Source organism: Aphelocoma coerulescens, chromosome 3 (assembly GCF_041296385.1).
Source record: "Aphelocoma coerulescens isolate FSJ_1873_10779 chromosome 3, UR_Acoe_1.0, whole genome shotgun sequence".
NCBI classification, from domain to species: Eukaryota; Metazoa; Chordata; class Aves; order Passeriformes; family Corvidae; genus Aphelocoma; species Aphelocoma coerulescens.
The window spans coordinates 70,080,606-70,094,199 of record NC_091016.1 but is presented as its reverse complement, the minus strand read 5'-3'; the positions used below and the strand labels follow the sequence as shown (position 1 = coordinate 70,094,199).

Genomic DNA, 13,594 nt, shown 5'->3' with positions numbered 1-13,594 from the left:
ACTGTGCCACCCACTAGGAGGAAAATTAACTCTCTCCCAGCTGAAACCAGGACAGCAGATGTGACCTTGATTCTTCTATTTAATAAGAACAGTATGTCTTCCTAGTGATTTGTGCAAGATAATCTACCTGGAGAAATATTTCTTAACTATTGAAGCTCCTTTGGATCAAAATTGAATTACATTTTTATGCTTTTTATTTTTTTTTTTTTTAATACTTTATACATTTTTATATTCACGTGACAAAATTTGGAGGGTGAGAAAGAAATAGGGGCTCAAAAAACCTCAGGAGATTAACATAACAGAACACGATACAAAAGGCACCAACTTTGTCCAGAATCAGAGGTTGTGCACCTGTGTCCACACCCTACCACACACAGGGGTGAAAAACGAAATCAGAAAGCTAAAGACCAAGGTAGGATGAAGGGAAGGTTTCTCAGCCTAGGCTCAAACTCACATGAATACAGCTACACAGCTGTCTTGATGGGGTGATGCTGGTGCTGGGCTACAGTCTGAGCACAGTGCACTGGACATGTGCCACTACTCAGCACATCCCAGTAATCTGTTTTCTAGGAGGATACCCAGCATTCTTACAGGAAGGAACACTCCCACTGCTAAAAGACAGCCAAGAACGTGGCTCCAGGCTCCTACAAACTTTTACACTCAAACTGAGATTACAGTACTCAGTTTGAAAGGTTTGAAAAAACTGTCATTTCAGGTTGCTTATGCTGGGTGCTTTGTTGCCCTGTTTCATCCCATTCCATCCCGTTCCATGCCCCACTTCTCACTGTCACAGACCCGTGCTGACCACCAGTCTGGCTCCAGACACACTTTTTTACCCTACCTAACTCTGACCTGCTAGCTAACTGCATCTCACCTAGCAACTTCTGCAAAATCATACAACCAAAACTGAATTTGTGCCTAATCTGAATGTCAGAGATTAAGTATACACATATATTTTACATTAAGAGAAATTTTAACAACCTATACTGAGGTGTGTTTACTGAGGTCTATATCAAATAGTTCTGCAAACAGTCATGAGCAAAAATATGTAAGCGAATGTTTTTCTTACCCTCCCTAATATAGGATGACAAAGCTTTCTGAAACAATCTCTTCAAAAACTCAAGCAAGACCCAAACAACCAAAATACGGTGACAAATCACACGAATTTTAATACCATACATCTTCATAAGCTGTTTTCTAATTTCAAGTCCAAAGTGCCAAATACCAGCTTTCACAGCATGAAGCTCATTGTTTCCCATAAACTTTCATAAGCAGCTCCTACTTACTAGGAGAAAAAAAGATTGTGTTAGTTTGTTCTTGTACGTACCATCCACAGTAAGGAGTTCAAACAAATACGGTCCCTTTCTTAGCTTTCATCTCAAAGGAGAACAAGTGTCACAGTGTAAACACCCTTTTCAGAAAGGGGAAGACAGGCACTGGACAGATGGTTAGATGTTTTCATTTGTACATAATATCAACTACTTGTATTTGTAAAATGTCCTTGAAATTTAATATCTTAGTCTTTTCTACTCTTAAACCAGAAAACATCACAGAAATGAGAAGTTAGGTTGTGTTTCCTATAGGAAATCATGCAAGCTATTCTGATTATACTTCTCATTCCCAATACTGTTTTCATGCACTACCTTGGGCACTAAGAAACCAAAGCAATCTCTCTAGTGCAAAGTTCAGAGCAAAGAAAGGTGTGTTTAAAAAAGGCACAGATCAGCAAGCTTTTGAGAGCTTATCAATGGATGACCAACCATAATTTAGAAACTGCACTTTCATTTACCTCATTAAAGTCTGTGGGAATCCAAGCTGGGCTTTTGTTTCTTTTGGTGAGGCAGGCTGCACAGTGACACGTGCAGAGGGGAAGCAGGTTATCAGAAGCTCTATAGGAGGAGTGCAGGTGTTCCCTGCACTGTAATGCACCTGGATTCCAAGGATCTGTTCTCACATCACAGCGTGCCTTCTGCAGGCAGAGGCCGTGCACATGACTAAATCACTGAACAGCATGAGTCAGGACTAAATGAGCAGGAGATGAAGCTTTAGAGTGGTTGTTAAAGGACAAGCTGTACATGAACTGACTAAAAACCTGCCAGTATGAAGTTAAGCCATCAAATATCTTTTCAACAAAACTGAACCAATGGAGCTAAATGATACCAGATGAGCCTCTCACGGGATGTGGCCACAGCCACTACTAGGACTCATAAAAATGAGTTAACTTGTCAAATTACAGCCCCACAGTGATCACATTAAGCTGGCTCAGATGTAGGCTGCTGCCAGAGGATTCTGTCAAACCCCCCTTTCCTGTGAGTTTCCTTCACTTCCCTTGTGCCAACACCATCACTAATGCAGTAACTTGCTGGGTTAGATTAAGGAACTAATCCGCCCAAAAACAACACTTGCAAAAAATATTGCTTTCAACTGAATTTTTTGTTAATCCAGCTTGACCTACTTCAGTCAACTCAGAAATGCCAGTGTGAGGATAGTAAAAATATTAGGAAGGTATAAGTGAGAGATGGAAAGAAACTCTACTTTCAGTGGTGTTTCCCACTCTTTTCAGCCCCCATTTATCTCAGCCTAGTATGACCATGACCTGCACCCACCATCACTGCACATCAAAACTTCTGCTCATTCAGAACAAGCCTTAGGAGACAGCCTGAGTGGAAAGAAAAAGTTTCATCAAATATTGTCTCTTTTCAACAGAACATGAAGACATTCCTCAAGTCTACCTGAAATACAAGCTTCTCAGGAGAAGGTAACACAGGCAAGCCACCTGAATGAGTCTAGCAGGGCATTAAAGCCCAGCCTCTGAATGAATTATAATGATGGGGACGACCACTCCCACAATTATAACACCATTATCAGTGTTCCCTTATCTAGCTGTGGCAAAGGCAAGCAGGCTGTGAGACTCCAGAAGCTACACTAAGGATCTGTAAGACCTCTCATCTTCTGAGCAACTGCTGAGAAAGAAAACATCTTCCACTGGACTGTAGTAACCATAGATCTGGTGTCCTGCTGTGACTGGCCACTGAGCCACAGCTCTGTGGGTGTGACAGCACTAACAGGGCTTCTTCTCTCTTCAGTAGCCAAAGCTTCTGGTTTTTGTTCAAGGCACTTGCTTTGTATCTGGAATTACAGACTCGTAACTACAGCTATAACCACAAATATTACATGAATTCTTGAGCTACTGCAAGCCTATTTCTGCAGCTAAAAATCTAACCTTGCACTTTCTTAACCCAGGGGCAAAGTTACCTCTGGCCACAGCAGACTCCTGGACCTTGCTGTTGTATTTTATTAAAGGCAGAGAATTTCTGATAGAGATGATACTTCATCAGTGGCCTTGAGTCCCACCATTGTTCTGACAACTACATACAAATCTGTTTAAAACTATCAACTGATTAAAAACACTAAAACTTGAGCAATGTACTTTACTAAGCATTTATTGCTAAACATTGACCAGACAATTCTCGCACATCATCCTAATTATTGTCTTGTTTTTCAACTAGGGACATGAATTCAAAATATCTGACTTCGCAAAGCCAGAGTAAAATCTGTCTGGGTGTTTAGGGACTGCTGGACTGGAAGAAGGAGTTGGAGGAGCGGTAAATTAAAATTGTACTGATGCTAAATCAAGAAAAATGTGCTAACTGTTCTGCTGCAGTTTAGCATTGAGTATGCATGATAAGGTATTTATTTATTTGCTGAAGACAACACTATTCTTACTTTGTTGCTTTCTCATGTGTAGTGTACCTTCAACCACTATTCCAAGTATGCTAAAAACATTCAGACTTGCTCCTCCTCAAATACTCGACCCCAAACCATTTTAAGTTCCCTAAGCACACAGGGGCCCCTGCAGAAGAAGCATTTTAACACATTTTTATTGCCGTCTTTTGGCCTAAGAAGCCTACATAGGAAAGAAGGCTGTTGGAGAAAGATGACAGATAAAACATCTGAAATTACCAAGAAATCATTTTTAGACTAACAGGATAGGGATGCTGTATCAGGAAGGGCAGGGAACAGTCACAGAACAAGACAGAATATTGAGCATCTTACCCTCACATGAAAATATGACCAGGTACATAACTATTTCTGTGCATGCTTTTATTCTGCTGTAATACAAGAGAGCTAGCCCAAAACCATAACCAAAGAATAAGTTCATAACTTCTACTTTTTTTGGGAGTGCAGAGGTGCTCATCCCATAAGCTGCTGAGGATATCATCAAAAATATACTTCAGAAAATGATGGCTAAAATTGTACTTAAGGAATTAATCAAGCCTGTCTATTTTTTACACCTCCAAATACTCAGAAACAAATTCTCCCATTTTTTCCCTATTTATTTGGCTGTAAGTATTTAAATTCCCCGCCTGAACATGATTATTTTGAGACCATGACACCAAAGTAGGTTCATTGCAAAAACAACAGCAGCCCTCACAAAACAGCCTGTTGGCACATTGCAAGTACTCAAAGCTTACGAGCAGGGAATTTTTCTTCCCCTGGCCAAGCAGATTCACTGAGGAGTCTGGAATGACAGTCAGTGAGTCATGCACAGCCAAACCTGCAACACTGCTCACAGCAGGGACCTCGCTTTATCACTTACTGTAATTACGGCCTCCCTTCAGCCGTAGCGTTTCAGACACAAAAAAAACGAAGGTGCACTTTTAGTAACTCCAGTGAAAAAAAAGCACCAACAATAGAGAAGGGTACTGGCACTGCAAATGTTACCCAAGCATGTATGAGTAACCTTTTAAAACGTTGCGGCTTTCAGCTCCTGCTTCATTAGTAACAGTTACAAAACAAGAGTAAAGTATTGGCAGTAGTAATAGTTCATAACATTTTTAATCTAGTGCCAATCTCAGCAGACTGAAAATGCCATTAGTCTTACTCAGAAACAAATTTAACAATTCTGCTCATCAAAGAGAAAGAACTTAGAGAAACAATTAACTATTCCACTATGCCACACTTAGAATGCTGGAGTTCAGATTTACACAGCTCTTCTGGCACTTTGCCGCTCCGTACCATTCCAGTTTTGCATAAAGGCTACATGCTTACAACAGCACATCTAGCAATATACTGCATTATGCTCAGTATCATCCAGATTTGTACACCCTCAAACAAAAAAGGGAAAGCCCATAACTAAAATATTCAAAAAGCCTTTAAGTTTCTCATTTGCAATAGTTAGACAAACATGACATCTCGTACACTGTATGTTATTAAAATAAAAAAGAAAGCCTGTATACAGAGGGCCCTGATTTTCTTCTTTTATGATATGTAGCTCTACTGATTGAGCAGAGTTACTCTTGTTTGTATCTATTTAAGGGTCTGTCTGACACAAAATAGAACTCAATAGACTGTTTGCCCTGATAGTGAAGGACATTAAATCAAATCTACACCCACAACATAAAGTAATCTAAGTCACCTGCTGAACTGGGCTTGTTGAAATAATGTTGTTTTATCATACTGACAGATGCTGAATGGATGTCTAAGTCCAAGAAACAGTGACCATGTCTGCGTAATGAGGACTGCACTGAAAGAGTTTCAGCAGATCTATGGCTCAAAAACGACATGCAAATTGAAGGGAGTTCCACCAGGATTCTTAGAAAAACAAGATGGCAAGACTGCAGTATACACAATTGGCTAAAGTGGTAATCAGCAGCAAGGAAGTGATTTTACCTGTGTAGGTGACACTCATGAGACTGACACTGAAGCACTGCATGTAATTCATGCTGGGAAGTGAAGGAACAGCAAAGCAGGAGGGTAAATGTAAAGACCGATGTTGAAAATGCTGAAGAAAAGTGTCACAAAAAAGATTTTCGGACTGAAGAAACAAAGGCTCAAAGAGAATCACTCCCTCCGCCCACCAAAATAATATCAAGCAGAAAGCTGACCATAGGTAACTGGCACTAGGAGGGCTTTTTAATCTATTGGCAAGATATAGCAAGAACCAAAGGCAGGGGCAAGATAAATTCAAAGAAGAAATAAGGTGCAAACTGGGGGATGGGAAACCCCATGAAGCAGGAATCCAGAATCAAGGAAGCAGGAAATGCTGGGATACCACATCTTGCTGTCAGTAGATCAAGTTACTGGGATTACTATATCAGTAATCAAGCAACACATTGAGGGTCTGCCATATACTCCACATTTATATATGCATGAAGTGCAAAAGACACAAAAGCAATTCAAAATAAAGCAAATTCATGCCTTGTTGCCTGTCAGATATATCTGAAGATGTCAATAAGGGTTGAACAATAAACATCATTCAAATTAGCAGGCAAACCCAAGGCAGAAAAGATTTTTCTAATGTATTCAGATGAAGACTGTGCTCATGCAAAACATGTAGCAGATAAAAAGACTGAGATGGTTTTGTAAAGTCAGCTGTAGTGGGATGGATCTTCACTCTGCAGATAGCTCTTTCTGCTTTCATAGAAGCAAAGCAACACATGGAAGGTACTGTGCTGAGCCATCCATATACTGGCATCATGAAAGGTTACAGGAACAACAATTGCTGTGATGACAGAGGGGACCTGGAATCCCTTCTGCACCAGCAGATTCCAAGTGAAATTGCAAAATGCTCCACCAGCTTAAAGCAGTTGTGAATAATCAGCTTGTGAGTTTGCGGCTTGTACACTGAGCATTACATGTATCCCTCACCGTACTTTACTCCCTTATACAGGATTTCACTAGTTTTCAATTCCAAGAGTGAGTCACTGGTAGGAAAAGAGGGGGAGAGGAATGAGAACTTTCTCTCTGAAATAAAGGAGATGGAAAATGACCTTGAAAAAAGGCATGATTTCATGCTTACTACTAGATATCTTCTTGGCTTAAGATAAAAACTATTAAGACTTCAGATTAAACTGAGCAAACATTTGAACAAAGAATATGGCAGATTATTCTGGTAAGGAAAGAATAAACTCCCCTTGTATGTATGATCTGTAACGTCTATTATGGTCAATGTCTGAAAAAATCATATCTTGTGGGCAATTCACAGCACAAGTCTTGGTTATTTCTCCACGCTCAAAGGATATCTGTCATTCGGGTTTCTTACTCAGAGATTAAACAGCGAGTGATTTAGACCACAGCAGTCCGTAGAAAACACCAAATATTTTATGTCCCTCATCACCCACCCCCAAACTGAACACATATGCTATCACTACTAAGTCTGTAAAACCCATATTTACAACATACAAAATTAAATATTTTTGTTTATGCAGACTTATACAGTAACCCACAAAAAGGGGCACTTCTCTACAACAAAACCCGAGACTGCCTGATTTCACTGCCACACAGATCCAAGCTTGAGCTGGTGTCTCCCAGAGTCAGGTGGATTCAGTAACAAAGCAGGACGGTGAAGATCTGGGGCTGCAGGCCCTGACTAGCAGGGGTCACTCGAAAGAGGAGACCTGAGGCAGCAGCAATCCTCCCTCTTACTCTTTTCCAGAAATGGCCTGGGGTTTAGTTCCATCTCAGGGAAACTCAACTGATTGTTCTCATTTTGCAAGTGAGTACCAGCAAACCAAATGCAAGATTTAAATAAGGCAAAGAAGGCATAGAACTGCAGAGCCTCTGAGGACAAGCAGCCTAGGCTCTGTGAAACACTGGAGTCTTTCTTAAATTATCAGCAATATGAAGATTTACAGGCTCCTTGGAAGTATACAAAGTGAAACAGGCACTGGCTTGCAAAGCTTCAAAACTCAAACTGGTCTTCCCATGTAAGTTAATGCAGTGCACTGAAGGGGCAGCAGAAGTGCACATGCTGGTGAGCAAGCACAGTGACTCACTGGAAACAGATACAGGGAGGCTGTCACATGACAAGCTGGTGCAGCACAGGAGACAACACGGAACAGCAGCATCCCAAATAGGAGAGAGGTATGGAGAGGAAAGTAATTCTACCTCCAGTGGCCAACACACTCAGAATCATTTATTTATTACTCAGTTTGCATTTTAGGCTTGGCTCTTGAAAATGCCATGCAGCAGAAGCTTATTCACCTCATACACAGGTGTGTTGGTGCAGTCAGTTCTGCATGCACATTGCATGTATTCACTTGTTATAAATCTACTCCCCATGCACTGAATACTCCAGGCTTGTCTCAGCCTTATAATCACATCCAAAGAACATTTTTACATACATATATTTGCATACACATACACGTTCACTCACTCTTCAGGAGAGAAATAGTCCTACAGAAGATCCTCTGGATGGCATTTGATTGTCTGAGGGTAAGCCCACGCAGCCACAGAGGAGAATGTTATCTAAAACCCCTACATGCAGCTGGCAAATATGACACAGGACCTGTGGTGATTTCTGCCAAAGTAGATGGGGTAAAATTCCCAAGGAACCTAAATGGCACTGTAACCTATGCTTGCAGGTTTGGATTTCACATGTATGAAGCTGACATACCTATGATCAGTCACTGAAACAGAGTTTTGGACTGAAACCTATCTGATTTGCTCTTGAACTCCCCAGCCCATATAACAACAAATGGTTCCATGGGAAGACAGAAATTATTTAAAATTTTGTGCAGAGAAATCATAAAGAAAAGGACACCAAAACACAAGTAGCATGACAACCAATAAGGCATTACTGAATCTAACAGGTTAAAACTGGAAAGCGAATTAAGGCAATATGGAAAAGAGAGTTATTAAAATTGAATTTCATACTGTGTATCTCACCTTTTGATTTCTCTGAAAAAGTTCTTAAGATAAATATTTAGGTAGACCACAGAAATCACCCAAAACCAATATCTACACCATATAAAGATAATCCTTTAACTGATATTTTAAAGTAAAATGCAAAATAAACTTCTCTATGGCAAAGACAGCAGCTCTGATGCTATTTTATGCATCACTACTGTTCAGGCAATATTCCTAAATTGACAAACTTGGAAGTAATCACACTGAGACTGTTCTAGATTTTAGCCTACTGAACCAATGGTAAGGTAAGCCTTTCCAAAATGTAAGTATTTCACAGACTCATTATGTCTTTAAAGGGCCAAAAAACTCCAGAACAGAAAAGTAGCTCAACAATCTATTAGATCAGTAAAATGTTAAGCCTTTTGAAGCAAGAGTTCTCATATGCCTGAAGGAAAAAAAAATGGATAGGAAGTATACCTCCTTCTTTCCTAGGATGTCCCTTTGTTTGGAGCACAGCCAACATACTGCTTTTTCCAGGAAGCACCAGATATACCAGCCTGTAAATCTTTCCAGGATGCACCAGGATGCTTCCCTCCAAAGATAATGCAATTTCTAACATGCACTGTTTTAAATCCCTATGAAAAAAATAATTCAACATAGTTTCTCTATTAATCTTTCCAAAAGGGCTGCTTCATTACAGCTGGTGTTCTGATCCCTGTTAAAATTTACAGTTTTCAAATTAGCAGCAAGATGCTAACCCAGATATTGAAAATTGTTCTCATTTTTTTATTTTTTAAAAAGGCAAAATAAGCTCAATTTCACAGCAGTAACAAAATACAAAATCTGGACTGCAGAACTGGTCCACTTGCATGCTGTGAAGTGCCTAACAGAAGAACTTATTTCAATAAAATATTTCAGAATTATTTGGGTTTGGGCATTATCAGTATCATGCAGCTCTGCACATCTTGGGAATGCTGACGAAGAAGGAAAGTAGCTAGAATAACAGGGTGGAGCGGATGGGAGAGAAATCCCACAGAAATGTTACAAACGTTACATTACAGGAAAGTTTTGTTTCTTGTTTTTTAGAAAGACCAAAAGAGAACAAGCGGCCATTCCCCTCCCTCTCTGTTCCCACGAAAATACTCCCAATCTCTCTCACTTCAGAAGTGGGAGACACTGGGGATGCATGGCAGGAGGGAGGGCGTCAACCAGGACCATGGAGTTGAGATCCTCGTTAATAAAAACAGGAGAAACAGACCTAAGGTTCAAATTTAGAGTGACACAGCAGAAAGGCAGAGAGGTATCCTTTAGGAATTTAGTTTAATGAGCTAAGTGGCAAACGTGCATGGCCTGGAAAGCTGTACTACTGTCATGGTGGAACTCAGGCAAACTAACTGTGGGAATCCTCTGCTCTGCGCAGTGGAAACATGCACATTTGTTTGCTATAATTACAGAAATGAGACCACTTTTCACATTTATTTCCCCTTCTCTTAATCCCAAACCAGAAAAATTTGTGAAGGATTGCTATTACATGCTTGGCTATGTCCCAGTTTACCCAGGAGGCTGTCCACAGAAGCAGCTGCAGAGGAGTTGGAATCTCATGAGATTGCTGCTCCTAATGGTGTGTCACTAGCACACGTGATAAGCTTCTTAAGACAGAGAGGGACTGTGCTCATGTGTCCAGGGCCCCTAGGGGCTAAGAGTCTGCTGCTTAGAGCCACATATCCAGACGTGTAAAGAAAAGGAGAACTGATCCTAGCAGTCTACAGATACACATCTTTACTCAGAAGTTATCCCAAGGAGCAGGGAAAGCATTTTTTATCTTATCCCTCCTCTTCCATGGGGAGTTTAAGGAGAGTTAAGAGAGGCACAGAAACACCACAAACAATAAGAGAGAAGTTTTTGGATTTTGTGATTTCTTGCAAAAAATGTACATATTTTCCATTCCATTGGAAGTGGCCAGGTCTGCAGAGCCCTTATGGATGTAGCTAAGATGACATCAGGACCTCAAGTGAGGTTGATAAATAATATTAGTCATGGAGAAGGAAGTACCTCAGTAAAAACAGAACTTTGTGGTTCTAACATGGGGTAGGAAGTATCTCTCAGTTCAGTCCTTGCTTCTGTTGTGGACTCTTGGGTGTGATAGATCACAATGTGTCTGTTACCTTTTGTCCAGGTGACCCACTGTAGTTCCTTTTATCTTCTTTTAATCAGACTATAATCTTTTTGATCACACACACTCTTCCTAAGCACACATGGAAACAGTGTGCCAGTTTCAATACCTTCCCAGTTTCAGCTGGCTTCTCAGCATTATTAGAAGTCCCGTCTTTATCAATGGGACCTTTGTTGAAAATTTCAGCAAGGAAGAGGCAAGACTGAATGGGCCATAAAGACAAAAGTCAGTCCTTTACACAGCAGTCCCTCTGGTCATTGCGATGGAAAAGCCAGCAGTGACTTCAGCCTGTATCGAACATGTGATGTGAGGCACTAGGTGGTCCATGTATGTGAAACTGGCTTCTTGCCTGTTATCAGTTGCAATGCAAATGCCTTAAAAAGTTTGTCTTGTCCTTACCTGCACCTTCCTCCCGTAAATTATAAAGATACAAAGTAGTAAAGCTCAAGGAGATTATAGGAAAATCTATTCACTGCATCCCACCGACAGCCTGATCCCAAAGACACTGCGGTCCAGCGCCCCCCACGCCACAGCACAGCACTCACCGCTGCGACCCACAAACCCTCCCCGCTCCGAGCCTAAAACTGCGCTGGCCAGAACAGCTCGGGTTTAACACCGACAACGCACCCGGGCGGCCACGGGACTGTTCTTGGATACGAACACCTTAACAACAGCCGGCGGCTGCTGCTTGCACTCGGCTCTCGGCGGACCAGCAAAACGCCTGGGCTTCCCTCGACGCGCGGAGCGTATTACAGAAAGGAGTGGAAAAAAACCCAAGCAAACCAACAAACAAAGGAAAAAAAACATTTAGGAACTGCGAGACACGGCGCAAAAATGGGCAAACCTTTTAGCCCCAGGGCCGGAGAAAACCCCTTCTCCCGCGCAACAGGTTCCCGCTGAGCCGGCTGCGCTCCTCCTCCGCGGCGCGGCAGCCGGAGCCGCCCCCGCCGAGCGCACCTGCCGCGGGCAGCGCCCTCCCTCCTTCCCTCCTTCCTTCCTTCCTTCCCTCCCTCCCTCCCTCCCGCCGCCCGCCCGCACCTCCACTCACCCGCCGGGGGCGTCGCCGGCCCCGCCGCTGGGGTGGTAGGCGGTGAGGACCACGCCGCGGGAGCCGGACCGCCAGCTCATGGCGCTCGCCGCCGCATCCCTTCTGGGGACACCGAGGCGGAGCGGGGCGGCCCGGCTACGGCCCGGCGCGGCCCAGCCTCCCGCCGCAGCGCAGCGGGGCAGGGCCGGGTGACGGCAGCGCTTCCTGCGGCCCGGCGGGGCCGTGCCCCTCCTCCCGGCTCGGGAACCCCGCGGGCGAGGGCGGCGGGACCGAGCGGCTGCCGGGAGCGGTGCCCGCGCTGTGCCGCGCCCGCGTTACAGCTCTGTGCGCTTCCACACGCCGCGGGCTGTGGGAAACCAGCGTCCTCCGGGCAGGCTGGAGTTTGTTTGAAGGTGTCGCAGAGAAATCCGTCAATTTAAGAAAAGTCGCTGCCCTTTCAGCCCCGAGTCAGCTGCCACGGGCGAACTGCTGCGCTCCGAGGCTGCCGTGTGTCAAGGGCGGCACGGCAATAAGACAAATAAAGAATGTGTTCAGCGTTTGCTTTGTACGTTATCCATTTCACTGAATCACAGCGTTATTTGGTGAGTGCTTTAATGTTTCATACACAAAAAAAATGTAGTTTATTTTTTTTTAAATGACAAGCTCTTGTAATAAAAATCACGACGGGATAACATCGAGCAAGGACACTGCTGACTGAGCTGCCTCAGAGCTGCTGGGCCTTAAACCAATCGCCATTAGCTCCAAGGTCATGCTCTATCAACCAGTGACAGCCAGAGCAGCGCAGCGTTGGGTCGGCATTTTTGGTGGGCAAAGCTTCCTCTATGCCTTGGCACAGGCTCTGATGAGATGGGACTCACTGCCTTGGTGTTAGTTTTGAATTGGTAGGCAAGACCTGTAACACAACACGTAAACCTGTTTGGTTTTTTCCATGGCAACATGTAAATGAACATATGCTATTTATGTTTGTAATTTGTGGCCTCGTTCACATATGCATATTTCTCTGAATTATTATCAGTTTGTTCTAGAACTGAAAGGATCAACTTCAATAGGAGTGTACTATGCATTGTGTTTACTTTTTTCCTTTTAAAACAAACAAATCATGCAACTGCTCTGCTAGCAGTTAAAATCTGCAAAATTCAGTGCTTGGCTCTGTGAGGTGCTCTGGAACGCGTGGGCATGAGTTCTGAACCTTCACTCATTTAAACCTTGTACACCTCAGCTGGAATGCTGCACCCAAGTTTGTGGATGGACCACGCAGTTTTCTGTGCATCTGTTCTCCGGCACAGAGCTGCCTTGCAGGAGCAGCACAGAAATCTCGTCCTATGGCCACTGAGAAGTTGGTCCCAGCAGAGAAGCAAACAGGCAGAACTTCTGGTCATGTGTGAGCAAGATAAGTTTGTCCTCTAGAGTCCTTGATACTTACAGCTGGTGACTTTGGAGGGGTCCTAGTCATTTTTGCCATTGATGATGGACTTCTACAGAGTGCCAAACAGGAAGTCCTGATTTCTTTAAAAAGGTGAAAGTCACCATTAAATTTTGAGAAGAGTCCCAGCATTACAGGCACAGGAAAACTTGGATGATGTTCAACAGGCCAACCATTACAGAGTTGCCTTTTCATTTCTCACACACTGGAGGGTCACGTGCTGCCTTAAGTTTTAAATTCATATAAATTATTGAAAGTGGGGTGATTTTTAATAAAGCCTACCTCTTCCATGGTTTCTTGGATGTTTTATTTGTAGGCA

General features: G+C 42.9%; 1 protein-coding gene across 3 annotated transcripts in view; it reads right to left on the bottom strand.

Moving 5' to 3' along the window:
- The window catches only part of ARHGAP18 (Rho GTPase activating protein 18), a 94,857-nt gene that overhangs the window by 56,664 nt on the left and 24,599 nt on the right, over positions 1-13,594 (bottom strand). The window contains exon 2 of one of the 3 annotated variants that reach the window (XM_069010794.1): positions 11,853-12,744. In XM_069010794.1, coding sequence (XP_068866895.1) covers positions 11,853-11,932 — 80 coding nt within the window. In that variant the 5' untranslated portion in view covers positions 11,933-12,744. Of the gene's footprint in view, positions 1-11,431; positions 11,632-11,852; positions 13,518-13,594 lie in introns of those variants that run through there. The other 2 variants (XM_069010795.1, XM_069010796.1) reach the window with 2 other exon arrangements.